Source organism: Lasiosphaeria miniovina (genome assembly GCF_030549165.1).
Source record: "Lasiosphaeria miniovina strain SMH2392-1A chromosome Unknown B0T26scaffold_8, whole genome shotgun sequence".
In the NCBI taxonomy this organism is placed as follows: Eukaryota; Fungi; Ascomycota; class Sordariomycetes; order Sordariales; family Lasiosphaeriaceae; genus Lasiosphaeria; species Lasiosphaeria miniovina.
In genome coordinates, this window is record NW_026848227.1 from 2,562,449 (window position 1) to 2,588,878 (window position 26,430).

Here is a 26,430-nt window from a genome sequence, read left to right on the forward strand (position 1 = left end):
ACGAGTTCCTGTTGACAGTCCAGAGTTCCTTATTCATCCATCTTTACAGAACGTCTAAGCCAACATATCACAGTTATTTCGTTCTGCTGTCTGCTGTCATTTTCTCCAACTACATAAAAGCTGCGTCTTCTTCAATGTGCAATTTTATTGCATTCTGTATTTGTGGATTTGACCTGTTACTATCGTCCCTACTTAATCTGGCAGTTACCGTTTACAACGACAGCAAACTCAGGCTCCTAAATTTGCTCAAAGACAGACATACTTGACAGCGCCTGTCCCGAGTGAGAGAACATGCAATTGTCCGCGCAGGACGAGCCCAGGTTTGCATTGTGAATCCAAGCCGGTTCCCAGTAGAACAGACCTACGCCGCCCTTAACTCCCGCCACTACGTTAGCAACGTCTTTGATCCACGTTGCCTGCCCTGCTGCCGAATAGGGGATGCTGCGGGCGTCGGACGGGAACGATGTCTTGGGTGCCGGACATGATGTTGGCCAATCCGTTTCGGCAACAACGAGGTCTTTTCCCCATCCATTAGCCAAGTTGGTCAAGCTTGTCTTGAGCGCCGACAGGGTTGCCGAAGACGAGTAAAACGGATAGAACGAAATGCCGATCATGTCGAAGTCCGAGGACACGAGTGTTCCCTGCTTCAGTACATTCGTGTACCAATTGTTTTGCGTTGACCAGTTCCTGCACAATCGTCAGTTATTGAGCTCTACGGAGATGCGTGGCGACGGACAGCAGCTTGAGCATGTCGAGACAAAGGCTGGGGAGCTGCCATACCATCCATTATCGAGGTGGATCATTATCTTGGGCTTCGGATTGAGCCTTGAATCCTTGACGGCTGCCGACGCCGAATGCAAAAGCCGGGCGACATTGCCCCATGATGATGTCCTCCCCGTTGGCCAAAGCAGACCGGCGGTGATCTCGTTTCCAATCGATATTATCGTCGGTTGTACCCCCACATCTTGGAACTGGTTCGACACATCAAGCGTATAATTGTACAGTTTCCACGAGAGGTCGTCGATTCCGGTGGGCCATCCTGCCGGGATAGCTTGATGTCCGGGATCTGCCCAGGTGTCGCTGTAGTGGAGGTCGACATAAACCCCGAGCCCGGCCGACTTTGCTCTTTTCGCAAGCGCGATGTTGTAAGCTAGGTTATAGTCACCGCCTGCCGGATTCACCCAGACCCTTTGTCGGACCGTGTTGACGCCGCTACTAGCGAGGATTCTTTCCAGGGGCTGCGCGTTGCCATTTGCGGTCTTGTACGAGACCCCGGCCTTTTCTTCAACAGCTACAGACGACCAGTCCACGCCCTTGTAGGTGAGCGCGGCATTGGTGACTGAAGCACCAAGCAGAATAACTGGCAGCGTCGAGAATATCATGGTGTTTAGAATACCAATTTCGCTGGGGCCGACATCACGGTCAAGCCATGCGGTGGCAAGCCACTCCGTATTTACTTACTTATTCACTGCGGGAACTTGCCGGAAGGAATCCCGCTCTCTGGAAACGTCGCCCATGATTGACGGAAACACTACATGCGGCCGGAGAATTCCCTAGATTGGCCCAGCATCCAGCGTACACGGTGTAGGGACTCGGTCCTCGGCACCGTTTGGATTGAACCGTCCAGGTCCCGTATATATACGGATTTGACTACCGACTTCCCGGCCGTGTCTCCTTCGACAAGCCCAAAAACCCCGCCAGTCAATATATTCCAAACTGCAACCCCACACTCGAGGTTCCCTTTAAAGGAGTTGCCGGCGCGCCCAACCTTTGAACGGAGGGGCCCGCATCCCCGATATAGGTTGGCGGCAGACTCGCATCAACGAATCTGCCCAGCAGTGGAGGTGGCTCACTTCTATGCCGTTGGGCAAGTCCCGCCAATCATACACCACACCGATCTACGTGATTCCGGGGACCCCATCCATTTGAGTCTCGCTTTTACGGCCGTTTGGCAGCGAGAATACCTTGCATTTTGGGCACAGGCCACATCATCAGCGCAGCCCCCAAAGGTACCAGGCAATCGGAGACCGTTGTGCTCTGCCTACTTGTCGTGTTTCTTCTTGAAACTTCGAGCAGGACATGACTGATGGTCGGAGAAAGAGGAGAGTGTAAGGCACGCGTTTTAATGTTTGATCAGTTTCTAAATAGACACTAGGTAACATCCGATGCTGATACGTCCATGGTGTCATGTTTCTAAAATGCTGGGAATTTTCCGATTGCCACTTACTACTCGTTGTCCGCCACCCTCCATACCAACTTCTCTGCGGATTGGGCCCTGGACCTAAGCGTGTTGAGGGCGCTTTGAGCTCTCTCTCGAAGCGTTTTGCCTTCAATGATCCGCTGCTTGTTTGGCTGCACCACTCCCTGCTCCAGGAGGGCGGGCACGATCTCTGGCTAAAGATGATCTCTGAAGAAGTCACTCTGTTGCGATCCGTTAGCCAATTGTAATACCGGCGCGACCTGGCAAGATTATGCGTACCTTTTCGTGGTATAGATTCGCTCTTGTCCCTTTCAGCTCAACGACTTCCTTCCATTCGTGTACCATGACCTTGTTGACGTCGCCCTCGTACACCGGGGGGTTGTGCTCGCTTGCGTGGACGTGGATGACGGGCAGCAGCTTGCTAACCGCCCACGCTTGCACGGTGAGGTATGTTCGGAAGGTCCCCTCCGCGGCCGCCGGCGGGGTGAAGCCGAAGACCTTGTCGCCGACGTGCAGCTCCCGAATCACATCGCGAAGAGGGGGCAGGGCTTTTGGTAACGGCGGGCCGAGAGCAACGATTGTGCCTGCAAAGGAACTGCCCATGAAGAACAGGTACTTGGTTATGGCTAGCCCGCCGTCGGCTCGGTGCAGGTCGAGCGGTGTCGACGACGTCCACTCGACATGCACCAGGACTCCGCCCGCGCCAGGGGCTTGAGTCGGCCGGCTGATGATGCTCAGCGGGGCGCGAGGCGTCGTGGTCACGAACAGGGTGCGTTTCTGGGGCACCTGCTGGGAGAGCCATGTCGTGAGTCGGGTTTGGGTCTGATGGAAAGTGTGTGAAGCTTTAGCAAAGGCGTCAAAGACAGTACACCAAGGGAGCTTGGAATTTTGCCATCCAATTTTAATCTTGTAGATATGGCCAAAGACTGTATATGCCGGCTTTATAGACGAAATTCACAATTTTCAGAACATCACTTCAAGTATCGAGGGGTCGATGGGAGCAATTGGTGCAATGTCTCCAGAAGGCTCTAGTGATTGGGATCCAAGGTTTCAATTTAGCCCGGAATAGGCAATGTTCAGCCAGGAAATGGAGCCAACAAGTGACGTGACGCCATCACCAACCAGCCAATACGCGGATACCTTCTGAAATACACGCTTCTTGCTTACCAAGTAAGCATCATGGCGCGTCGTAGTCAATATTTTCAAGTTCGGCAACACCGATGGCATAACTATAATGAGACTCGCCATGGGTGTATTCAAGGACCACTTCCAGAATCCAGAGCTGAAAAATGCAAATCCGTTCATCTCCCAATGGAACCTATAATTGACCTCGTCAGTTACCAAGACTGAGCAACGCGTCCCCAGGGCCTGGCGCTGAACAAGCCATGAGTTGATGATCGACTCAGGTTGCCAGAATTAGCAGAAGAGGATCAAGCCGCACGGTTACAGAGACACGGGATGTGAAGACGCGGGAACTACAAAAACCCGACGACGAGGCTTCCGATTGGAATCGCCACGCCCGTCCTCTCTGTACACGGGTGTGCCGGGGAAAGGAACCGAGCAAAAATAGATGCCTAGTTAGGATAAAATATGGACGTCAGGACCACCGAAACCCATTTGTTACTAATGGGAGGCGGCGGTATGACTTCAGTGCAGGGCACCGTTGAGGGTAAATATGCCGTGTAGAGCATGTTGTGCTTGTTAAGTTCCGTGTTATCCACAACCGAGGCCAAGTGCAAGTGCAACTGCGGTTAGGTCGATACCCAAACCTTGGTACGGACCAGGGCGAGGACGGATCCTTGGGCACATGCGAGCCCCAGACATGCAACGAATACCCGACTAGCGAATATCAGTGTATACATGCACCAGTCACTCGCATCAAGGCAAGGAGAGACGATCAACCCAAGGCAATTGTCCCAACCGGCAGCGCGTCAAAAACACCCCGCCCATGACGGACTTCACTCGGTCTGACGTTGAAACCGATCAAACCGTCTGGGGACAGCCACAAAATGCCGGAGCCGAGCACCTGCCCTGGGGCCTGCAGCAACAGTGGGCCCCTGCCTACGAAACAAAAACCCGGGGCGCATAACCAGCCCATACAGTGCCCGCAACAGCCCTGTTTGTTTCCATCTCTTCGGCGCAAGCAAAGAACCCGCCAGAGTCTCCAGTCCCTGAATTCACTTGTGAGAAATATGAATCTCGTCATATTAGTACCTAGTATTTTCAGTCCTCTCCTCTTGAGGCTGCTATCCAGCCGAGCTATCCAACACGCCGAGCTGCCCAGCTTGTCTCCGTGCCTCTTCCTTTTCGCCTCCAGTAGGAGCGCAGCAACAATGGAACTCCAATCGAGTCTCTGATTGGCTTGGACCTGTGCAGGTGGAGGGGCTCAGAACTCCCACAGTACGGGTCCCAGCAGAACACACCCTTTGCCAAGAGCTTGGCTGAGAAACCCCTGGCCTAGCGGAACGGCCCTCCTAACTGCTTTTGGGTTGCGTCAATCCGCGTCGCGAGAACTTCTTTCAGCAAACCCACGACGCAACTACCTACTTGCCAGCTCCAACCCCGGGCACTGCGCCGCTAATCAGTAAATGCGCCATCTAGAGGCTTAAAACTCCGTGCGCCACCCAGAATGCAGTATCTGGCCTTCTAGCACCGCCTAGGAACCCATCTGCAAAGGCTCTACCGACGCTACCGAAGCCTCGTCCCAACCCGAGGTAGCTTTATAAGCCTTTGCGCACCGAGGCCTCTCTGTCCCGGACACTCGCCTCGCTGCAGTTTGCAGCATCCAGAATATCACCCCCGCCATGCCTTCCCACAGGAGAGTCCGACTTCTCTTCTATGCCGTCCTGGCTGCCGTTGTCATCATGCTCTTCTTCACCTCACACCTGCGCCGGACGAGCCCACAAGACACGCGGACATCCCGAGACTTTTATCACAAAACAACCGATGCCTTGGAAAAGACCCAAGGGGTCATGGCCGGTGACGGCACCCTGAAGCCCGTCGAGCGGCACGACCACGACGCCGATGGCGACATAGACGAGGATGACGAGATCGTTGCCAAGGCCATGGCCGATCGCCTCAGAGCCGCCGAGCAAAAAGCCAAAGACATCGCCAATGCCAAGGCCCCCAACAAACCCGACCCGCCTTCGAATATCATCGGTGTTGGAAGCTCGGCAAGCGGTCAGAAGAAGACGGACGATGCACTTAAGAAGCAGGATGGGACCACAGACACTGACGAGAGCAGTGATGTGGCTGAGCTGGATGCCGAGATGGACTCCATCTTCGCGAAATCTCCCGGTAAGAAACCTCTATTCCTGCCCGCCTTGTGGTGCTGGAGCCGGTTCGCGTGCTGACTGTGTGTCCCGTCAGTGATCATTTTCTCCAAGTCGTACTGCCGGTACTCGGCCAGGGCAAAGGGCGTCTTGATGGAGAAGTATCTAATCGAACCGAAGCCCTTCGTCGTCGAGCTCGACCAGCACCCACTCGGTCGGCAAATACAAGCGAGGCTGTTGGCCATGACAGACCGAAAGACGGTGCCCAACATATTAGTTTATGGCAAGAGCATTGGCGGCGGCGACGAGATAACTACCCTGGACAATGAGAAGACGTTGGCCGCCAAGATCAAGTCCATTGCTGGCAAGCGCGTCGACGTGACAGAGCGCTTTGTCGAAGACGTCCAAAAAACAAACTAGTTTTCGAGGCTAACCCTACTTGTGTCTTGGGACTATCACAACACCAAAGACGACCAAGCTCGATGCCAACAAGTTATTGGTTGGTTTAATTACTAATTCTCAGGGACGACCGTTGTTGTACACTTGGTGTTGGTGAGCTGGGCTTGGATTTCCTGGTTTCACTAAGGATTGATATATATAAATATATATATATTGCATTACTCGGCGTTGGGGATCATTTGGGGCGTGGGCAACGTGTACACTTTCGGGGGACGGATCCATACGCGATAATGCACATGCTCCCGCGGCTTGTACATACCCCTTTCTAAGATTGTGTACGATAAGGAGACCGGGACCAGCTGGAGTCAGTACGTCTTGGGACGAATCGAATTTCACTTCCGCAAGGAACTAATGGGACCGCAGTCTGCCCCAGATCCAATGATTGGGCCCGTGGTCACGAACAAGACCGGAAGAGTATATTATCGACGGTCGGCGGTGAGGATGCGGAAGCCTGACTCGTGTCTAATAGCTGGAACACGAACAAGGCCGGACGAGCAAATTATCGACGAGCGGCGGTCAAGGTGTTGATTACACACACATGGCCAAACAGCTCGGCCCCCCTCTGACACAGCTATAAAGGAGAACGATTCTTTTCGATTACAGCTTGCCATGTGCCTTGAACAGCTGTCGAATCCCTTGGGCCAAATCGTCAGTCCATTGCACTGCCTCGAAGCATTTCTTTTGCAACAGTCAGGAGGCGCTTCCTCCTAAAGCAAGCCACGAGGCCCCCTTACGCGCTTAGCTGCTGCCATGTTGCTCTCGTCTCCATCGCACTCTCCTCTGAAAAATAGCAGGAGCTCGTGGGTCTTGCCATTAGCCGCTTCGCGCTGCTCTTGGCCGATTCCCACCCAAGTGACTGCACAAGATCTTGGGATCCAATCCTCCTTGCTGGTGGCCTGTCGGCCCTCACCATCGCCTCTTCAACTGGCTTATTGCTTTCTCTCGTTCTGTATCCTCACACCTGGCATGATACCAGCGAATACTTCTCAGCAACCCACACACTACGGCACTGGATCCCGGCCCCCTCACCCACGCCCCGCCACCACCAGCCATGTTCCCCCCCGAGATCGTCCTCGCGGTCGCCGAGTTCGCCGACCTCGAGACCGTGTCGGCCCTGTCGCGCCTGTGCCGCTCCTACCACCATACCATCCTGGGCTACCAGAGCTCCGTCATCCAGGCGAAGTTGAACCGCCGCGGCGTCTATCCCCTGCTGCTCTCGCCCCGCGGGACTACCATCTCGACCGCCAGCCCCGAGCGGCGGATCTTGCCGCCACACACGTTCGCCGTCATCCAGGAGCTGGACAAGCGGTCGCGCTACATCGACGCCATGGCCGCCGTCGGCGGCCCGCTGCTCAAGGAGCTGTGCGCGCACGCCAGGCCCCTCGACGACGACGAGATCGTGTGGCAGAGGCTGGTCGGTGCCATGAGGCACGGCTGCTTGCTGGCGGACCGTCTGGCGGACTGTGTGGTCGATTTGACCGAGGGGCTGGAAAATGATGAAGAAGAGACGATGAATGTCGACCCTGGCAGCGAGACCAAGGCAGAAGGCAGCACGAGCAACAACCTACGGGATGGATTGCCCGCTGGGACAGCAAAGACGGCAGACGCAGCAGCAGCGCCAACCACCCGTGACGTACACCTCGGCCAGCTCAGGCTCATCCTGTCCCTCTCGATCGCCGACCTGTGCTGCCTGTACATGGCGTCGTTCATGAGCGGATCCGCCTACTCCAGAGCCTACATCTCTGTGTGGGATCCGGCATGCTGGTTTGTTACCGCGCCTCCCCTATAAGACATACACAAACGCAAGAAATGCAGACACGGGGGGAAAGCTGACACGCAACACACTAAACCATGCAGGGAACGCGAGTTCTCCTTCCGGGAAGCGTTTCTCCGGCGGGGCAGCGTCGTGCTGTGGTCGATTCTCCCGCGCAAGCGATCCCCCAACTCCAGCTCGTCGGACGACGATTCACGTGTCGGATGTCCTCAGAGCTGCCGACAACGGCCCCTGGCCGAGCTGTTCGAGGCGGAGATGGCCCGGGTTCGCCCGCTGCCGCCGCCGCCGCTGCCCCTCCTCGCCATGCCGATCCTGCGCGAGATGCGCGAGCTGGAGCGCGAGAAGCTGGCGTGGCTGACGGGCGACGGCGACTACGACGCGCTCGCGCTGCTGATGGCCGACAAGGATATCCCATCGCCGCCACGTGACGGCGAAGACCTCGTCCTGCCTAACCTCGTTGGCGCGGTTGTCGATGTCTTCCTGCACAAGTCGCCGCCGCCGCCGCTGCCGCACGGCCTAAAGGAGGACCTCAGCGGCACCGTGGCTCGCATGACGATGATGTTTTGGGATGGCATTTTGACTGGACTGGACTGGACTGGCGGGCGGGTGTGTAAAGAGAGGGAAAATCAGAGTACGTAGGGTGTTGTTGCGTGGGAGACATTATTTTTGGGGGGTTTGGCTTTTTCCCCCCTTTTTAGTTAATTACCGGTTTTCATTATAATTCACTTGCCTTACCAGTTATGCGTGATTGTTTTTGGTTTCAAAAAAAATTTAAAAAAAAAGATCACGAGAGAGGGTTGAGAAAAGAGATTTGTATTATTCTATGAAGAAATAATATGTATTGTTATTTTGCAAAGATCAAAAAGTCTAGTTTTACGCCAACACATTATCCAGGGCGCACTCGCTCGCCGTCTATTATTCCAGTCTAGTGTGAATTTCAGTCGAACGACATACCCTTCTATTATTTGCGAATGATAGTTTTCGCAAAGCACAAGCAAGGCTCAAGTTAACGCCAACAGTCCCTTTCCATACCTACCTAGATACATACGACCACGCTGAACAATATTGTAGCGCTGGCTCACGAGCCAGCCCACGGATTCGTGGTGACGTCGAAAGTTAAGCTGGGAATGGCAATGCTCCTAGAAGAGGCCTCGGCTGGCTGCGCCGTCATGGACGTTGCGGCATCGAAAGTGAAGTTTGCAATGCTGCCGAAAAAATCCTCAGCTGGCTCTATCTTCGTGCGCGCCGTGGCGTCGATGGTGCTGCCTTCAATACTAAAGGAAGGGTCCTCGGCTAACTCTGCCGCCGCGGGTGTTGCGAAATCGAGAATGAAGCTGTCAATACTGGAGGAGTCATCAGCGAAGTCAGCTGCTGTGTCTGTCTCGACATCGAAAATGAAGCTGAAAATACTACTAGAAGAGTCATCGGATAACTCATCCGTATGTGTCTGCGGCCCGGGATGAGTCGATGCCTTCTCCTCTAGCCCGTGAACGTTCGAATCCGTTGCTGGATCGGGCGGGTTAGAGCCAGCCCACGGGTTATCTTCAAGCTCGGTATAGAACTTGCCTACCTCGGGGGCCTTGTTGCCCTGATGGCTAGAAACAGGGTCAGGACCTTGGCTTACCTGTGGTTGGAGGTCAAAGTAGGATCCGAAGCTGGCCTCTGGTTTGAGATCTAAGAAATATCTAGCCCTGGCCTCTGGCTCATAGACGTCAAGAAGGTGGACCGGGGCTCCTTCATCAGCCAGACACGCCTGGGTCGAGAATTTCTTGGCGAGCTTCTCGGCCTCGCGTTTTGCCTTCTGGATGTCCCCTTTGGCTTGCGACATAGACATTCGCGAGCCGCCACGCGCTGCCATGCCGTATCGGATGGATTCTTCGGTTGCGTGAGGTGCGGGAGCCAACAGGGTGTATTCAATAAGAGAGCTCACACAGAACTCGCCGGCTTCGAATATGATGAGATCCTCCTGCTCGGGCTTGATTGCGGGTGCCGCGGATTTCTTCTTCCCGAGGCGCAAAGCCAAGGAAGACACCGAGGGCCACTTCATATTGACTACCCTATTGGGTACTAAGATACAAATAGGGCCAAGATAAAGGAGCCGAAGTCGAGCTTGCTAGCTGCTGAAATGTTTAGGATACCTCTTGAATTAAGCCCACCAGTGGATTCCGAGTTGCAGCAGAACTACGAATTCCATGTAAACCCAGCCGAAACCGTCATTTCGGGAAACAGGCCAGGACTACTTCACAAACGACCGAGCCTTGGGAAATCGTATGTTAAATTGCGAGAGAATGGACTTGTCGAGTCCGAAACAAAGAGAAGTTGCTGCAGTCGATAATGAAATTATAACAGGCCAAGAGCAATGATTTTGGCATAAAGGAGCCGAGTGAAGACAAAAGGGGCTGTGAAACCATGGCATTGTCTCGCCAGCCATTATGACAGTAATAACTCCCTTTTGTCGAGTAGAACTGGTATATAACGCAAACAGGCCCACGCCCTCCTCGCGTGAGCCGAAGCTGTTTTGGAATAGACAATACTGTACATACCAGTCGAAAATAAGTTACGTTCGAAACATCAAAACAACATCAACAGGAAAATCACAAGAAGAGGCAAGAAAAAACAGGGAATAGAGCAACACAAAATGTGTCAGTATACCGCTGTCCACTACACGTGTGGACACTGGAAAAGAAAAGGCAAGTTCCAGGAATGTAGCCGATGGAGAGAGATGATCAAGAAAGCAACGTTCCGCCAGCTCCTCTTTGGTAAGGTCGGCTCGTGTCCGGATTTGAGAGAAGACGCCATCCCCATGCGGAGTCAATGCTACGAGTGCCGGGCAGGTAAGTATCCTAACAGAAGCCGCTCAGAGGCTGCCGCTCTCAAGTCCAGCATCCGAGTGGTGAAAGGGACAGCGCGCGGAACAACCGGCGGCTTCCTCGAAAAAGGCGAGACTCAGGCGGCCGCGGCCCATGAGTCCCCTACGGCCTATAGTGGCTCTCGCCTCGCACAACACGGCGAAGCCTCCCGCGCTGGCACGGCGGCCCGGGACAGCCGCAGAAACGGTGGCTTCCAAAAAAATCCTCACCTGCCTCGCCTAGACAACAAAGAGAGACCCGTGGCCACAAAGACTCCACTGCGCCGCATTAAGTCCAGGGCCGGAGACATACTTTGGGTGCAGAGCTTCGACGGCGATGAGCCTGTCGAGACTCGCGCTCAGCGTCCAGCAGCACCGCTCCTCCTCAACAAGCTCCTGCCACCGCTCCCGCTCGAGCCTCACCTGCGACTGCCAGAGCGCAGGCCGGCAGTCAGGGGTACCACGAAACAGGGAGGCAACTCCTACCTCAACCCCAACGCCGGGGCGGAATCTTACCGCAGCCAGAGACTCGTAGGCAGGGAGGAGCATGTCCGTGACGGCTGGCCGCACATTGGGCTCGAATCTCGGACGACGCAGCAGCAGCAGCAGCCGCAAAGGGTAAGACCAAAACTGAGACTCGACACTGACCTGCCCACAGCAGACGAATGGGTCCAGCAACAATATCGTGTTATTGCCCAGCACGGGCCGCAGAGTCAGCAGCAGCAACTACAGCAGCGTCCACAGCAACAAGAAAAACAACAGCAACAGCAAAAAAGCCAGCAGAGACACGTCTGGGAGGGGCCAAAGTACAAGCAAAAAAAGCCCTCGGTCACGTCCGTCCGGTCCGGCGCGTCGTCGACCAAGAGCTGGCTCTGGCGGCTGGTCAGCCCCAGCAGCCCCGATGACGAGTGGGTGTCGCTGGACGCGTCCCGCACAGAGCAGGGCCGGTAGGAGGCAAGCTACGCAAGCGAAGACAAGGTAAGGCAAAACAAGGCAAGGCAAGGCAAGGCGGTAGGTACCCAGACAAAGGGGCTCCTTTCATCTGCCTACGTATATATCAGTTCCTTTGTTATACAGCAAGGAAGGTAGATACCAGGTAGGGGACGGTAGGTGCATTTCTAGGCGTAACTACCACAAAGGCCTTGTTTCTTTGTCAAAGCATTGCGATTTCGGCGAGGTATGAGTCATGGGAGTTTGCGGTCCGGTCTGCTTTGCATTGTCAGGTAAGTCGCTAAGCAGGTAGGAGTCATTGTTGCGTCGTGCTGTACAGTGCTAGATTATGCTACGGGAAGAGACGAGGTTATGATGAGTTAATGAGAAAAAAACAGAAAATGGCCACACATGCATTTCGCGTAAACCTCTGTACAATAAACAAAATGAATAATCCATTGTTGCAAAGATGATAGGCCGTTTTTTTGCCGAATTTATCGTGTTCATTGTGAAAAAAAGATGTGGTGAGTCTTTGTTCTTGGCTGCGCTGCCAAAAGAATTCCACCAGGTCGGCCAAAGGATCGAGGTTGCCCACCTCAATGAACAACCCCTGGCCGCAGCCGCATCGTGCCGCTAGCCAGCAAAGACCAAGCTGCGGACCCACTTTATTGTTTTGCCGACCTCGACTCTCCAATTCGGCATCGAAATTTCCAACCTCGCAGCATCCAGCGCCCAGCGAATCGTCAAACCACCACCTCCACACCCGAACTGCCTCAAGTCCGCAGCCCGATCCGCCGCCCGCCATGAGCAGGGCCCTGCTGCGCTCCGCGCTGGAGCTGCGCACGCCCATCACACGCTTGCCGCCGCCCTTTCTGCTGCCCATCCCCATCCGCCCTCGAGCTAACGCCCTGACTGCCGCTCCCGCCGCCGCCCGCTTCTTCAACCAGACGACGCAGATCGTCGACCCGCCCATCCCGTCGTCTATCCTCGCCGACGCCGGCCGGACGCCCACACAATCCCCCACAGCACCAGCCCCAACAGCAGCACCGGTGGCGGGCATCTCCAAAATCTCCGCGGCGCTCTCCACGCAGATACCACAGCCGCCACCGCCGGCACGCACCAGCACAGAGCCGCTCAGCGAGTCGGTGCGCACGCTGCTGCCGCTGCTGGCGGCACAGCCGGGGCACTACGCGACGGCGCACATCCATGGGCGGCCGTACCTGGTGACGGCGGGCGACCTGGTGCGGCTGCCGTTCAAGATGCCGGGCGTGGCCCCGGGCGACATGCTGCGGCTGACGCGCGCCACGGCCATCGGCAGCCGCGACTTCACGCTCACGGGCGCGCCGTGGGTCGATGAGCGCGTCTTCGAGTGCCGCGCCGTCGTGCTCGGCACCGAGTCGGAGCCCATGCGCGTGCTCATCAAGAAGAAGCGCCGCCAGCGCCGCGCCAAGCGCGTCGAGAGCAAGCACCGCTTTACCGTCCTGCGCATCAGCGAGCTGAGGATCTGCGACGAGCTTGTGGCTGCGTAGCTGTGATATGGGGGAAGGGGGACCGACGGTGCTGTCACGGGACGGTATCTTGTTTGAACAAGAGGTTGGCTGGCTGTAAGATGATGATTTGGAAGGGGGCTCTGCAGACACAGACGCACGAAGTACGTGCCTTGCAGTGCGTTATACATAATGTACCATACTTGTTCCGCTGCGTTTGCCATGGTAAATGCCACTGCGTGGTTCTGCTCGACATGTCCGCCTCTCCCCTTTCGGTGACAGTCGTGGCCACCGAACCCAGAGACCGGTGTCATCTGATTGCGCGTTGTAATATCTCTCTGCCATTGTGCGTGATTATTGGCAAGACCTCCAAAATAATTTGCATTCGCTTGAGCAAAAGACCCATTAAGGCCCTGCAGGGCGATACCGAATTGGCAGAACCGAGTCAGCTCTTTGGTGACCGCAGAACAACAACGCCGAGGTAAATATGGCACAGTGGATGAATGGACAGATTCCAAGCAGAGATATCTTTACACACAATATATACGTGACAGAAACCACTCCACACTCCCTCTTGGCTCTTTGTCTTGCCTCTATCGGCACGACACGATGGGGTAATGAACGGCGATAGTGAAAAGGCGCAGGCGGACAGGTAACGAAATAAAAAACCCCAAAAGTCGACAACAATAAAGGGCTGCATCGGTTTCCAACAAGGTGAGTTCTTTACTCAATCAATGAATCAATCAACCAATCGGTCTGCCACACCATCTCTCTCCCCCTCTCTCTCTGCCGCCTTATTTGGTATCATAACAGAAAAAAAACTCTCCAAAAGAAAAGACTTCGTCGGCACCCCCTCGAGCTCTCGCATTTGTCCAACTCAGGAGTGAGCGAGTGTCTAGAAGCGCGAGACTTGCAAGGGAAAACAAGCATAGAACAACCACAAAATAAAACTCCAAACTCTTTCCAACTCCTCTCCGGCCTCTCAGCCACACATCAATATACAGAAAACGTTCCGCTTCCTTTCTCCCCTCCAATCTTTGTATAAAATAAACTGCGTTTTTCGAGTTTCCGACACTACACAAAATCCACAGCCAAGCGAATCAGCTGCTATTATTGAAGGCGACCTCAAGTTATCGCCATCGTCACCTGGCACCAGCACCAGCACCAACACCAGCACCAGTACCAGTACCAGCACCAGCACCAGCACCGGCGCCCGCACTGTTACCGCCGCCGCCACCACCACCACCACTATTCGCCGTGACGGCCTTGCGGACGCTGGCCCAGTAAGCGTTGGGCCAGGTCGAAATGGCCTCGCCGTCGGACGGGAGGCGCTCCTTGCAGCGCTGGACGACGCTCTGGATGATGCGGGCGAGCAGCTCCTCGGTGACGGGGAGGACCTTTGCGGGGTCGGCGGCGACGACGGCGGGGTCGAACTCGAGCGGGTAGAGGAAGGGGTCTGTGTGGGCGAGCAGGTCGGCGCACGTGGGGCGGTCGCGTTGCTCGCGCGCGAGGCAGCGGCGCATGGTGCGCAGCAGGCTGGGCGGCACGCGCGAGCCGTCGTCGGTCACGTCGGGGAACTCGATCGCGTACCCCCAGTTGATGATGGCCTGGCACCGCGCCATCTGGTTGGCGATCTTGCCGAACGGCGGCAGCCCGTACACCATCTGGTATAGGATGCAGCCCAGGCTCCACACGTCGCTGGGTTTCCCGAGCTTCATGAGTTTTGGCGCGCCGCCTTTGGAGTGGTGATGGTGCTGGAGGGGTGCCGGCACACAGAACTTGCCGTTGTGTGCCGCCGTGAAGGCGTACTGGCTCGAGTCCATCAGCGACTCGGGCGACATGTAGTTGGGCGTGCCGATCTGTGTTTCGCGGTGCACGTTGACCGTCATGTCGGTCTGGATGGCGTTGGCGATGCCGAAGTCAATAAGCTTCAGCCGTCCCTGCACCAGCACGAAGTTGGCCGGCTTCAGGTCGCTGTGCACCACGTCGCGCGCGTGCACCGCTTGCACGCACTCGAGCATCTCCTTCCAGTAGTACCGGATGAACACGGGGTCCAGCCGCGACCCCTCGGGCGTGCTCCGACTCTTGAGCAGCGTGTTGAAGTCCAGCTCGCCCACTTCCATCAGCTGTTTTTATGGCAGTTAGCAAGAGGACAGAGAGCGAGGGGGCTTTTGACGCAAAGACTTACTACGCTGAGCATCTGCTTCTCGATGTTGAGCTCGTGGTCGATCAGCTGAATTACGCGGTCGACTTTATCTAGTCTCTCTAGAAGATCGATCTCGCCCTTGAAGCCCTTCACCGTGTTCTCGTCGGCGTTCTCGAGCGACACGCGCTTGAGGGCCAGCATCTTGCCACTGTCGGTCGACACCCGGTACACCTTGCCAGACCCGCCTCGCCCGATGCAGTCGATGCGCGTGTACGTCTTGCCGTTGACCCTGAGCAAGACCTGGCGCTTCTTATTGCCCTGGGCGGCGGCAGAAGCCCCGGCGGTAGCCGTGGCGGTCTCGACGAGCGACATTTTGGGCGGCGGCGGCGGCGCTGCCCGGTGCGGCGTGTTGCGGCTTCTGGGCGCCAGTGCCTTGCGCTCGGGAGAGGCTTGTGTAGCTTGCGCGGCCAGCCCGATGTCGACACGGCGCGGCTGGGCTTGTGCGCCCACGTCTTTCTCGATCAGCACCGAAGACGCCAGATTCACGAGCTTGAATGCTGCCGCCGGCGCCTCATTCTCCTTGTCGTGGCCCGACGGCAACTCGGGCGGCTGCAGTGGGGCCCTGTAAGCTAGCTCGACGTGGCTTCTTTCCGTCTCTTTCTGTTGCGACGCCGCGAGGGCAGCGTTGGAGGCTTGCTTGTGGATCGCAGCTCTGGCCGGGTCCCTGGCACTAACAGGGCTCCCCGAGGCTACCGCATAGTCCCGATGGCTCAACGCGAAGGACGACGCTGGCTGGTCACCCAACCCGCCGTCCATATACTGCTGCTGCTGGCTCTCGGGCTCCTGACTCGAGCCCATGCCTTCGCCCTCGCCTTGCCCATCAGCGTCCTCTTCGCTCTGCCTCCGCCGTCCCCGCCGGGCCGGGCCGCTGAGAAAGCTGCCTGGTACCTTTCCGACCCGCTTGACTCGCATCGAGCTCTGCGGCGCGGCGGGCTGGGGCCGCCCAACGGTTGCAGGATCGTCGGGCATCTCTTGGTCGCTGTATCCCGACGACTTCTTGGAGACGCCGGAATACGGCCCCCCTGAAAGTCTCGCCTTGTTTCCCGACGACCCGACGGCAATTCGGACGGTCCGTAGCGGCAGCACTGGCGTGTTGACATCGGGGAGCACGTCCTGTTGCGGTGCAGGTTGTTCTGGCTGTGGTGCAGGCAGAACGACGGGTAGAGATGTAGGAACATTCTTCTCGAGTCTTTCCCCGCTCTCCAGTCTCTTACCCCTAGTCGACGCAGAGAGAGACCTTCGGAGCCCGAGCTGCAGACCTCCGCTGGCGAGGGCTGCTCCGGTGGCCGGGGCCGTGTTGCTGAGGCGGACGACGCGTTTCCTCGGGGCTGGGCTGGTTTCCCGGCTGCGAACTGGTGACGACGGCCTCGAAGAGGGCAGTTGGACACTACCGGCCCGCGCATGGCGTCTGGGTTCGCGTTGGCGCACACTCTCTCGCCCGGGCTCTCTGTCTTCGGACGGCGCAGACGTCGACGCAGCCATCGCGCTCTTCCTAGTGACAACGCGTGTGGCTGGCCGGGCCGGCGGCTGTGAGGCGGGCAACGCCTCGGAGCCGTTGCCGTCGTTCAGCAGGGCCTTCGTCAAGGCGCTCAGCTTCATGGGCACGGGCATTTCGTCGTCAGAGCTGTCGTTCAGCGTCGAGTACTGCTGCGACTGCGACCTGTTCTCTTTTCCCGCGGCGGCAGCTAGGGATAGACCAGCCGGGTTTGACTCGCTCCGGCCAAGTTGACTTCTCGAAGCTGGACGGCGCAGGGCCTGGCGCGCCGAAGTCCTCCGTCCTAGCGATGTGAAGTGGCTGCCAGCGCCAAGTGGTGTCGGAGATGCCATGTCGCTCATTGTGTTGGCTGGCCCGCTTATTGTTGATATTTATTGTTTTTTAGCACTGGTCGTTCGGCCGGGAGGGCTTGCGTCTGATTGTGTCTCGCTGTGTGGTTGATGTTTCGTCGCTTGGCAGGCCGGGTGCTGTGGGTGCTGCTGGTGCCGGCGATGCTTGTCGTGGGCCTCGCCGCTCTGGCGCCAATCCGCGTCGGTCGCCCTCGCTTTTCTCCCTCGTCTTCGCGTGCAAAGCAAAGGGATTGCAATTCTGTAGAGCCAAAAAAAATTGCCGATCGACGTGTCGTATCAGCTCATCAACTAATCTTTCGCATTTTTACCAAAAAGCAAGTAATGTGGCGCGAGTGCGGCAGGTTGGCCCCAGGAGGATGGATGGGTAACGGGGGCTTTTCCCACTAACGCTACCAAGAGGGCCTTGCTTCGAGTATTTTGGTTTCCGAGCTTTTGGCCAATTAGAGCCAATCGTTTTTTTCAACCACTGTTGCTACCAGCAACCACCGTAACAGTTCATCCAAGTTAAGACGCTAAAACTGCCAAGCGTCGTGTCAGCTGAAATTATGCATTAATGCATAATCCTGCCTCAGGCAGAAAATGCATCTTGCAGTCTTAGAACTTCGGGACATCACTATGTACCGACCATCTAATGGCCCAAACGTAGTTATGGCTACAAAGTACGTAATTCGAAGACGAGCAATCACAACCAAGACAAGCAAGAGTGTGCACGGTAAAAGAGTAGCGGGTCATGGTCACAAGCAAGACAAACGGTAGTTGCAGAGGAGAGCTCCGAAGAGAGCTTGGTATTTTATTTGTCCTGCCTAAACGCCGCCCAGTGCTTTCACAAGCACATCCTCGTAAATCGAAAAGGTCGACATACGCCGTCCAGACAGCTTCCCTGCCAATAGCTTTGCTACCACGCGACGAGATGGCCAAGCCTAGTCGGAGATTCCCACCCTGTGCTTGATATTTTTGACTGCAACAGAGCAAGAAATTTAGTCGAAAAGACCGAATCCCATGTCGTCGTCGGACTCCTCCTTCTCTGCATATGTGTTAGCTTGACCGTCTCAGTGAATAATGTTCCAGTGGACTGCTTCTTACCCTCCTCCTTCTCTTCGACCTTAGGAGCGTCGCTGGTAGCGGCACCAGCGGCGGCACCACCAGCAGAGGGGGCAGCGCCACCACCACCACCGGACGGAACCGATGCGAGCTTGGCGGAGCCCTCAGAGATCAACTAAAGTCCTCTCCGTTAGCTATTGTTCGAGTCGGTATGTGGCATCGATGCCAGGAGATAGACCATTTCGTACGGTGTTGATGTCCTTGCCCTTGAGCTCAGACAGGAGGCTCGTGAGACGGGAATCATCGGCCTCGATACCGACGGACTCAAGGACGGCCTTGACATCCTTGGCGCTGGGGGAGGTGTTGCCACCGAGCCCGAGGAGGAGATACGCAGCCAGGTGCTTCATTTTTGCGCTGTGCGGTGGGATTTCGTGGTTAGTGGCCGGTTCCAAACTGCGTGCGATTGGAAGACGCCTTACTTGAGAAGAAGATGTTCGAAGAACAAGAGAGGTCAATCAAATTTAACCGCTGTGTTAGGCGGAGAAAGACTCTTCTTGGTTCTGGTGTTTCGGAATAGAGAGGAACTTCGGTAGCTACTGCTACGTGAATTATTTTGCAATTTTGCTATCTGTGAGCCCGCTTTCCGCGGCCCCACTAGTCAGGTGACCTCCCCACTCTCTTAGGGCAGAAGGAACAATTGGGGCACTGCTGACGTGATGCTGGTTTTCGAGTGCCTCGTCGGAATTTGAGGCTGCGTGGCGGAAACTGTGGCTTCTGCCCAAGAACAGCTTTCGCGGAATCGGCATTAGCAATTTCCGTACATTTAGTGGGTCCCTTAGGACGCCCCTGGATGAACTGCGCCCAGCGCCGAACAGTAAAAAGCTGGCCCGCCGACCAGACTTAAGACCGCTATCGATCACGCACGACTCTTTGTTCCCCTCCTTTCCTACAAAGACGCCGACGCATTTCCGGTCGTCAGCCCTGCGTCCCGAATCATCGATCTTTTCCTGCGATTTTCTCGATCAGCGAATTTTGGCTAGTATTTCGTAACTGGCTCGTAGCGAGAGCCGTAAAGCGATCGATGACCTCGTCTTTCTGAGGCGCTTCCACTCGTCTTTTCCGTTTTCGATGAGTCAACGCCGAAACACTGCGTGAGGCCGGGGAGGGATTCTTTTATTTTCGTCGACTTCGGTTCCTTAGCCGCTACAATGCCGGTAAGTTTGAGAGCCTTTTTCATTTGTCTCTCATCTGTCTCGCTTTGCTAACTCTTGCTTGAAGATTGGGGACCTGCTTGCGTCGATAACCGGCGAAAAGCCGTCGGTGGCTCCGGCCATTATCCCTCGACCCACTATTGCAATTCCGAAGCGCAAGGCCGAAGACGATCTTGGACGTACGCCCGCAAAGACCCCGCGCACAGAATCTGTCGCACAGGACCCCTCCAGACAAAATGGCAGCTCACAGAGACTGTCACGTCCCACGGCAAAACCTACCGGCTCGACTGACAAGTCCCCCTCAGTGCAACGGCCTGCAGCGAAGCCCCAGACCTCGGCGTTAGCCAAGGCTGTAAGTGCACCAGCAAGGGCGAGCGGTAACAGCTCGTCAACCACAGCTCGTCAACCTTTGCCATCGCGGCCAATTGTCAAACGTCCAACCAACGATGACTCTGAGCCAAAGCCGGAACCGAAGAAACGGTCGTTCCAAGAGGTCATGAAACGAGCCCGTGAAAACGCGGCAGCCAGAGAGTCATTTGGCAAGATCCAGCATAAGACACTCGAGAGAGGATTAAGCATGAGAGAGCGCAAAGAGATGAAGGCAGGAACAACGCGGAGAGAGGGACCACCCTCACGACAGGGAACACCTGCAAGACAGCCAGTAGGTAAGAATAGCGCAGCTGCCCCGCTCCGTCGGGATGGAGCAAATATCCCCAGCCAGCGGAATGGCGCCGTCCCCAGGACTGCCAGAGCCGTTAGCACTCCCAGTGCTTCACGGAAGACACCTCCAGCCACAGAGGAAAAGAAGGTCAAGAAGGCTGCCCTCGCAACAACGGGCTACACCGGGACTGCGCGGGGTGCAGCACGCTCACGGCCAGGCGCATCGTCGTTACTGGCGTCGTCGAAGACCACCGCTGCATCGAGAAATGCTAAGCCGCCTCGATATGGTGGTGCGCTCTCCGGCTCGAGGAGAAACGACGAGTATGACGACGAGTTGGATGATTTTATCGAGTACGATGATGAAGAAGATATACCCGCCCGTGGCGGCTACGACTCACTCGATGAAGACGAGTCGGATATGGAAGCCGGCTTGGGAGACATAGACGAGGAGGAGCGGCGTGCTGAATATTTCGCCCGCCGCGAGGACCAGGAGCAAGAAGCTCTCGAGCGAAGACTCAAGCAAGAGAAAGAACGAAAACGCCTCGCGGCCCTCGCGGCCTCGAGGAACGGAGGCCGCTAAATCCCATAGCAAGGACACCACTTGGTGTTTGGGTTGGCTTTCGAGTTTGGAGATGGGTCGAGCCGGGCACCTGGATAGGGGGTTGGTTGTGCATTCAGTGTATAGGCGCTCTTTGGGGCGATACTTTCGGGGGCATGCTTGTGAATTATGGCGTTGACCGGAAGATGGACGTGGACACCCAGAGACGAGAGATACCGCATCAGCGCTTGGAGTTTTCGTCATTTGAGCTTGGTTGTGATGGGCCTATTTTGGGCTTGATGGACAGGTACCTAGGTTATTGTAGATGACACTATTGCCGTGTAAGTTGGGCAAGCTTGCACTTAATTTACAAGAAACTAACCACCTTGTAACTATCTTGTACGCCTGGCCTGTGCCATGCGATAGCCGTCATATATAACAGTGATATAAACCTATTTATAATCGCTTCCCAGGGACAGGTACAACCAAGGTCAAGCTCGCAATGCCGATGCCATAGAATAGACCCGGAACGCCGGGGTCGTGTAATCCGTGTAACCCAATGGGACGAAAAAATAGTGCCTCTCAGACAGTTAAATAAAACAAATAACAGTAGTATGCGCCTAAGTGCAGCCTTGCAATGTAAATACACAGGCACAGAAAACCAAGAACGAAAGAAAGAAACCCGCAAAACTTGGTCATCATCATATTTACCCCAATGCTCTTCAGTACTCAATCTTGGAAAAGTTGATCCAGAACCGCTCCATAAAGTTCTTGCGAACGGTCCACATTCTAGCCCGCTTCCCGTACAGGTACATCGGGATGGTGGAGAGGAGGAGGACGAGCTGGATGATGCCGATCTAGACGTAGACCGACTTTGGGCCGTCGGCGGTCAGCCAGGCGGTCACAAACAGGCTGAAGACGAGGCCGTGGAAGATGTTCTTGCTGAAGTTTAGCGTCACGAGCGCCTCGCCGGCGTACTGCCTATAGCTGTCGACGCAGAACGTGATGGCCGTCGTCAAGCCGAGCGAGCAGCCGAACGAGACGACCCCAAAGAAGACGGTCGGGACTATGTAATTGTCGCGCACCTGGGCTGACCAGCCGAAGCTCATCAGGCTGACGACCTTCGTGAGCGCCACGGGCGCTGCCATGACTAGCCTGAACTCGGGCTCGTATAGCCCGCCATTGCGGCGCGCCATCGCCTTGACGATCACGTCCGAGACCTTGCCCGCCACAGCGGTGCCGAGGATGCCGCCGATGAACGGGCTCAAGTACACCAGCCCCATCTGGAGGGCGTTGAAGTCGTAGATTTCTTCGCGGTAAATCACGGCTACCGACCCCGAGATAACGATCAGCCACCCGACGGAGCAGGCGTAGACGACGGCGGACCAGAGCACGGCGGAATAGGAAAAGAGAATCAGGGGCTGGATGGCGACTTTGTGCCATATGTCATTATTGAGACGCCCGTGGAAGGGCAATAGCAATAAGTCTAGTGGCTTTCTTCTACGTAATCTCGCGGCATACCTGCGGCACCCTAGTTTCACGACTGGTGCAGGGGTGGGTATCTAGATGTCTGGCACTGCCGGAGCGCTAGTGGAGCCTGAGCCACCACTGTGACAGTGACAGTGACAGTGACAGTGACAGTCTTATTCCTCTTCTTCCTCTTCTTCCTCTTCGTCCCCTCGTCTCTGAGCTGCAATGATCTTTGCAATGGCAACAAGTCCAGCCTCGCCGTCATCTTCGTCTTCTTGGGGTTGGGTATCGTGATCGGTTCCGGGCAGAGGCGGGATGTTCTCTGGGAATGCTGTATCATGGCTGATTTCTTCGGCGAGAGCGAGGAGAAGCGCCCGGTTGAGATATCTTCCTCGCGTTGCCCAGAACCCCTTTCCTAGCTGGAGTTTCAGCTTCTTGGCGGGATCAGTGCGGTATTCGTATCTCCATGCCATCTTGAGCTGCGCAACGACGAAAAGGAAGTATAGATATCTTGCTCTTGGGCGATTATCATTCTTGAACGACAGCCTCTGACTGTCTAGCTCCCGAATGGTTATACCCTGGCCCCCGGGAACAACAACCGTCTCGAGCGATTCTGCATCCTCATCTATATCGATAATTCTTTGGCTCGTTTACTTCCCAGTCTGCCACTTGTTCTTTCGTAGGGTCGTCGGGTATATCGGGACGATAGCGATAGCACCGTCATCAAGAGCCGACTCCATAAGGGGATGAAGCAGCAGACCATTTCGTGCCTAGAATAAATAAGTTAATACTCTATATTATCTCGGGCCTCTCCAAGACAAGATACATACCGTCATCTTGCTCTTGACATCTTCGCTAAATAGCGAAACTAAGATATCAGTACTAAGCTTGTAGGGAAACAAATGTGCGGCAGTAATATCTGACTTGAGAAATTCGTGGCCAGTAGCGGAATCGTGGACGGTCATAATGACCTTTGGTTTGTTCGGTTTTTTTGTAGCGGCATCGTAAAATCGAATGAGATCATCTTTGAACTTTGACTGTTCTAATCTCTTGCGTGCGCCCATACCAACTTTGTCAGCGCAAATGCCAGGTTGGCTTGTCGAGAACATGGCTTGGAATGCTCGTCTAATAGGACCACTTTGCTTGACCCTCTCGGCTTGTTTCGTGTAGAGCGTCTTTTCCAATGTGCTAGCTTTTATCTCCTCGATGATGTGGCGTGCTTCGGTAGTTGCCCACCATGATGTAGCAGGTCCTTCCCCGGCATCGACCCAATCTCGGACGGCGAGTTTGGTCTCGGCATTGAGAGACGCGACCGATGCGTCGCATGCGGCCGCAGCCGATGGCCAATATCGAGCGTCAAAACTAGTCGTCGGTCGAACTTTCTTCTTGGATTTGATGAGCTCAACGCTAAGATGATTATAGTCCTTCAAGAGATCCGTTCTTGCTCGCTTGCTTGCTTGATGTTCTGTGGGGGGATTTGCGGCGGGCCGTTTGGGGTAGCTGATTGCGATGCCATGGCCGGTGAATGCTGCTCGAATGTGGTATTTTTTTGGTGAAAAGAGCGAGGTGTAAAGAGGTGAGGCGAGGGGAGGCGAGGCGGCCGAGGTTAAGTAGGTGTGGTGCGGGTCACGAGAGAAATAAGAACGGGAAGCATGGGTGTTCCTTGTCCCGTAAGCAAAGTCTTTGAGCCAAAACTTACATTCCTAACGGCACTTCGTTTCACTGTTGATAGAAGTCAACTATGCAAGATCTTGCAAAGGTGGTATATTGTATACTGCGAAAGTCTGCACCCTGTCTTGTACCATCCTGAAGAGTATACGGATATCGCCATGTAGCATTCCTTATTCATGATTTTCTTAATTATAAGAGCCAAAATGGTAAGGGATATCCGCATTGCGACACTTCCAGTACGTTGTCAATCGCAAAGTTGCTGTCCTGGCCAATGGGATGCGGGGGTTTGCCCCACCACCAAACCCCCCCCCCCGCCACATTGAAATCCGATAAGGCGCCGGTTTATTTTATTTTTTATCGGCTCCAGAAAACATCGAGACATCGGTTGATACCGACCACAGCACTTCGCATTGATCTAACAGGTTTCCTCGATCGCCACTCAATCCGCCAACCACCCCGAAGTTCTAGTCCCTCTCGAGGGCGTCAGCAATTAACATGGTTCGTTGGAGTCCGTCCCGTCGCACCGCCCATTCGACACCCCAATTCGCTTTTCACGGCCCTTGTTTCCCATCTTGAAAGTCTTCCCTGGCTAACTGCTCTTTTTCTCCTACACGTTATAGCCCCAAAATGAACATATTGGTATGATTTTTCCCGCCCAATCGTGTGGCCGGCTCGACTAGCTGCGAAACGGAAGTCGAGCCGAGGCGACCTAGCCAAACCTGTAATGATCTAACACGAATGACCGCGAAACAGAGAGGCACACGAAGCTCTTCGGCAAGCGGCTGGACACCGAGGAGCGGGCGCGCAAGAAGTTGGCGCGTGAGGGCCACAAGCAGAGCGAGAATGCGCAGAACCTGCGCGGCCTGCGGGCCAAGCTCTACGCCAAGGAGCGCCACTCGCAGAAGATCCAGATGCGCAAGAAGATCAAGCAGCACGAGGAGCGCAACATCAAGGGTGCCGCCGACGAGAAGGAGCCTGCGAACCCCATCCCCTCGTATCTGCTAGACCGAGCGAACCCGACGAACGCGAAGGCGCTGAGGTATGTGGTTGGGGCGTGCCGGAGGTTGACTTGATGTTGTGGAGGCTAAAACACTAGGACCGAAGGAGAACGGTTAATGGAGGCGGGCGTTGGCTAACTGGTTGTTCACAGCTCCCAAATCAAGAACAAGCGTGCTGAAAAGGCTGCCCGCTTCTCAGTACCGATTCCCAAGGTGAAGGGAATCAGCGAGGAGGAGCTGTTCAAGGTGTAAGTGCATAGCTCCTGCCATCGCCAGCTCCATCTGAGCGGTGATGGAGACCGCTCTGCGAATGCTGACGGATTTGCGACAGCGTCAAAACGGGCAAGAAGATTGCAAAGAAAGGTACGCTCTTCTGTCAACACCACCTGTGGCCCAAGGTCCGCCCAAGCTAACCATGAACGCATATAGGATGGAAACGTGTTGTCACAAAGGTTGGATTGAGTTTAATCCTGGAAAATGTTGCGAAGCTGGCTGCGGAAGCAACCGTACTGACGTTTTTCTCCAGCCGACTTTCGTTGGGCCCGACTTCACAAGACGGCCAGTCAAATACGAACGCTTCATCCGGCCTATGGGTCTGCGTTATAAGAAGGTACAGTTGTCTCAGGAATTATTGGCTCTTCCATCACTAACTCTGATTTCCCAGGCGAATGTTACGCACCCGACATTGAACGTGACAGTGCAACTCCCCATTCTGGGAGTAAAGAAGAACCCCAATAACCCTCTGTAAGCCAAATACGGCCCCTCCAGCACTTTGGCCGAGCCGTCTGTGTTCCCGATTCGTTTTGCGTGCAATGCTGACTAGTATTTAGATGTATGTAAAAGTGACCCCTGACAATCTATCTCGGTAATGCTAATACAGGATTAAGACACACAACTTGGCGTTTTGACTAAGGGCACCATGTATGTTAACAATCTGCACTGTTTCTCATCTGGGATTTCGCTAATGTTATTTGATCAGTATCGAGGTCAACGTGTCCGATTTGGGAATTGTCACGGCATCGGGCAAGATTGCCTGGGGCCGTTACGCGCAAGTCACTAACAACCCTGAGGTACGTCTAGAACTCGCACGCACTCATGTTGTATCGATGCTGACTGTTGCGGTAATAGAACGATGGCTGTTTGAACGCGGTTCTTCTGGTGTAGTTTGGCAGTCGCTGTCGGCGAGGGAAAATGCGTTGGTGTGTATCTGTGGGAAGAGTGGGAGGCCAGGCAAAATACAGACATTCGCATGGGAAGGCGTTTTGGCGTCCGATACTTGAGCACCGAACTTGGTCAAGTAATTGTGCATTCGATAAATAGGAAAAAAGAAAGGGGCCAACAAAAGGCGTCTTAAAAAGAAAGACTATCCAACTTGGCACCTGCAAAGCGCCTGCTCCGTGTTTCGTGTTCTAATTGCAACTGGCGCTCTTTCACATGTAGATGGGTAGCGGCGCGATTGGTAATGCCACGACCTGCTTGAAAGGCTGCGAGAAGCAAGGCCGGACCACTGGATCGGCAATGCTTGACTTTGTTGTTTGGGAAGATAAGGTCTGGGAGTACTCCTGCAGTGCGAAGAAAAGTGAGGATGAAACGAACATATGTACAGGAAATTTGGAACCTGGAGAGAATAATAGCCAGACTGGTGTTCCGTAGGGGGAGACATGTACAACACTATGGTGTTAAAACAAGTATATGAGAAAACAGGAGAAGAAATGCGATATAACTTTGTGCTCAATCGGTAAATACCTAAACTTAGTAACTCTCTTGGAAATTATTAGTAATACAGAGATACTACAAAATCCCTTGTAGACACAAGAGCT

At 55.1% G+C, this 26,430-nt stretch overlaps 13 protein-coding genes across 13 annotated transcripts; 6 read left to right on the plus strand and 7 right to left on the minus strand.

Moving 5' to 3' along the window:
- Positions 1–28: 28 nt before the first annotated feature.
- On the minus strand, positions 29–1,382 carry B0T26DRAFT_864545 (family 53 glycosyl hydrolase; the record flags this gene model as incomplete). The annotated part of the gene is made up of 2 exons (XM_060447789.1): positions 29–687; positions 781–1,382. The coding sequence occupies 2 exons, from the start codon at positions 1,380–1,382 to the stop codon at positions 237–239; spliced, it is 1,053 nt and encodes a 350-aa protein (XP_060290479.1). The 3' UTR covers positions 29–236.
- An 844-nt stretch (positions 1,383–2,226) lies between these two features.
- Positions 2,227–3,448, minus strand: B0T26DRAFT_681274 (uncharacterized protein; the record flags this gene model as incomplete). Its single annotated transcript, XM_060440621.1, has 3 exons — positions 2,227–2,394; positions 2,480–3,022; positions 3,368–3,448. The coding sequence occupies 3 exons, from the start codon at positions 3,446–3,448 to the stop codon at positions 2,227–2,229; spliced, it is 792 nt and encodes a 263-aa protein (XP_060290480.1).
- A 1,556-nt stretch (positions 3,449–5,004) lies between these two features.
- Positions 5,005–5,892, plus strand: B0T26DRAFT_658754 (thioredoxin-like protein; the record flags this gene model as incomplete). The annotated part of the gene is made up of 2 exons (XM_060438898.1): positions 5,005–5,497; positions 5,570–5,892. 2 exons carry the CDS (start codon positions 5,005–5,007, stop codon positions 5,890–5,892), a joined length of 816 nt encoding a protein of 271 aa, XP_060290481.1.
- A 1,090-nt stretch (positions 5,893–6,982) lies between these two features.
- On the plus strand, positions 6,983–8,344 carry B0T26DRAFT_757152 (uncharacterized protein; the record flags this gene model as incomplete). The annotated part of the gene is made up of 2 exons (XM_060446209.1): positions 6,983–7,695; positions 7,789–8,344. The coding sequence occupies 2 exons, from the start codon at positions 6,983–6,985 to the stop codon at positions 8,342–8,344; spliced, it is 1,269 nt and encodes a 422-aa protein (XP_060290482.1).
- A 234-nt stretch (positions 8,345–8,578) lies between these two features.
- On the minus strand, positions 8,579–9,752 carry B0T26DRAFT_793481 (uncharacterized protein; the record flags this gene model as incomplete). Its single annotated transcript, XM_060446881.1, has 3 exons — positions 8,579–8,617; positions 8,660–8,663; positions 8,788–9,752. 3 exons carry the CDS (start codon positions 9,750–9,752, stop codon positions 8,579–8,581), a joined length of 1,008 nt encoding a protein of 335 aa, XP_060290483.1.
- Positions 9,753–10,266: 514 nt separating this feature from the next.
- On the plus strand, positions 10,267–11,793 carry B0T26DRAFT_507761 (uncharacterized protein). Its single transcript, XM_060435404.1, has one exon. It carries the CDS (start codon positions 10,344–10,346, stop codon positions 11,502–11,504), a length of 1,161 nt encoding a protein of 386 aa, XP_060290484.1. The 5' UTR covers positions 10,267–10,343; the 3' UTR covers positions 11,505–11,793.
- A 395-nt stretch (positions 11,794–12,188) lies between these two features.
- Positions 12,189–13,505, plus strand: B0T26DRAFT_732085 (ribosomal protein L21-like protein). Its single transcript, XM_060443087.1, has one exon. It carries the CDS (start codon positions 12,287–12,289, stop codon positions 13,010–13,012), a length of 726 nt encoding a protein of 241 aa, XP_060290485.1. The 5' UTR covers positions 12,189–12,286; the 3' UTR covers positions 13,013–13,505.
- A 607-nt stretch (positions 13,506–14,112) lies between these two features.
- On the minus strand, positions 14,113–17,012 carry B0T26DRAFT_658449 (uncharacterized protein; the record flags this gene model as incomplete). The annotated part of the gene is made up of 2 exons (XM_060438869.1): positions 14,113–15,096; positions 15,159–17,012. 2 exons carry the CDS (start codon positions 17,010–17,012, stop codon positions 14,113–14,115), a joined length of 2,838 nt encoding a protein of 945 aa, XP_060290486.1.
- A 986-nt stretch (positions 17,013–17,998) lies between these two features.
- On the minus strand, positions 17,999–18,469 carry B0T26DRAFT_681281 (60s acidic ribosomal protein-domain-containing protein; the record flags this gene model as incomplete). The annotated part of the gene is made up of 3 exons (XM_060440622.1): positions 17,999–18,045; positions 18,105–18,237; positions 18,311–18,469. The coding sequence occupies 3 exons, from the start codon at positions 18,467–18,469 to the stop codon at positions 17,999–18,001; spliced, it is 339 nt and encodes a 112-aa protein (XP_060290487.1).
- A 600-nt stretch (positions 18,470–19,069) lies between these two features.
- On the plus strand, positions 19,070–20,887 carry B0T26DRAFT_507872 (uncharacterized protein). The gene is made up of 2 exons (XM_060435405.1): positions 19,070–19,276; positions 19,341–20,887. The coding sequence occupies exons 1-2, from the start codon at positions 19,271–19,273 to the stop codon at positions 20,511–20,513; spliced, it is 1,179 nt and encodes a 392-aa protein (XP_060290488.1). The 5' UTR covers positions 19,070–19,270; the 3' UTR covers positions 20,514–20,887.
- A 7-nt stretch (positions 20,888–20,894) lies between these two features.
- On the minus strand, positions 20,895–21,795 carry B0T26DRAFT_732092 (uncharacterized protein). Its single transcript, XM_060443088.1, has one exon. It carries the CDS (start codon positions 21,752–21,754, stop codon positions 21,329–21,331), a length of 426 nt encoding a protein of 141 aa, XP_060290489.1. The 5' UTR covers positions 21,755–21,795; the 3' UTR covers positions 20,895–21,328.
- A 189-nt stretch (positions 21,796–21,984) lies between these two features.
- Positions 21,985–23,404, minus strand: B0T26DRAFT_732093 (uncharacterized protein; the record flags this gene model as incomplete). The annotated part of the gene is given in 4 exon segments (XM_060443089.1): positions 21,985–22,101; positions 22,115–22,561; positions 22,646–22,711; positions 22,772–23,404. Coding segments are annotated over 3 exon segments (1,146 nt in total), but the record flags the coding sequence as incomplete, so codon positions are not given.
- A 411-nt stretch (positions 23,405–23,815) lies between these two features.
- On the plus strand, positions 23,816–25,774 carry B0T26DRAFT_744393 (ribosomal protein S8e/ribosomal biogenesis NSA2; the record flags this gene model as incomplete). Its single annotated transcript, XM_060444407.1, has 12 exons — positions 23,816–23,848; positions 24,233–24,251; positions 24,366–24,651; positions 24,763–24,858; positions 24,942–24,973; positions 25,040–25,062; positions 25,137–25,220; positions 25,275–25,354; positions 25,441–25,442; positions 25,498–25,531; positions 25,590–25,680; positions 25,739–25,774. 12 exons carry the CDS (start codon positions 23,816–23,818, stop codon positions 25,772–25,774), a joined length of 816 nt encoding a protein of 271 aa, XP_060290491.1.
- Positions 25,775–26,430: the final 656 nt, after the last annotated feature.

Coding starts and splice junctions, on each gene's coding strand:
- B0T26DRAFT_507761 (XM_060435404.1), top strand. CDS start 10,344: ATGTGTCAGTATACCGCTGTCCACTACACGTGTGGACACTGGAAAAGA.
- B0T26DRAFT_732085 (XM_060443087.1), top strand. CDS start 12,287: ATGAGCAGGGCCCTGCTGCGCTCCGCGCTGGAGCTGCGCACGCCCATC.
- B0T26DRAFT_732092 (XM_060443088.1), bottom strand. CDS start 21,754: ATGGGGCTGGTGTACTTGAGCCCGTTCATCGGCGGCATCCTCGGCACC.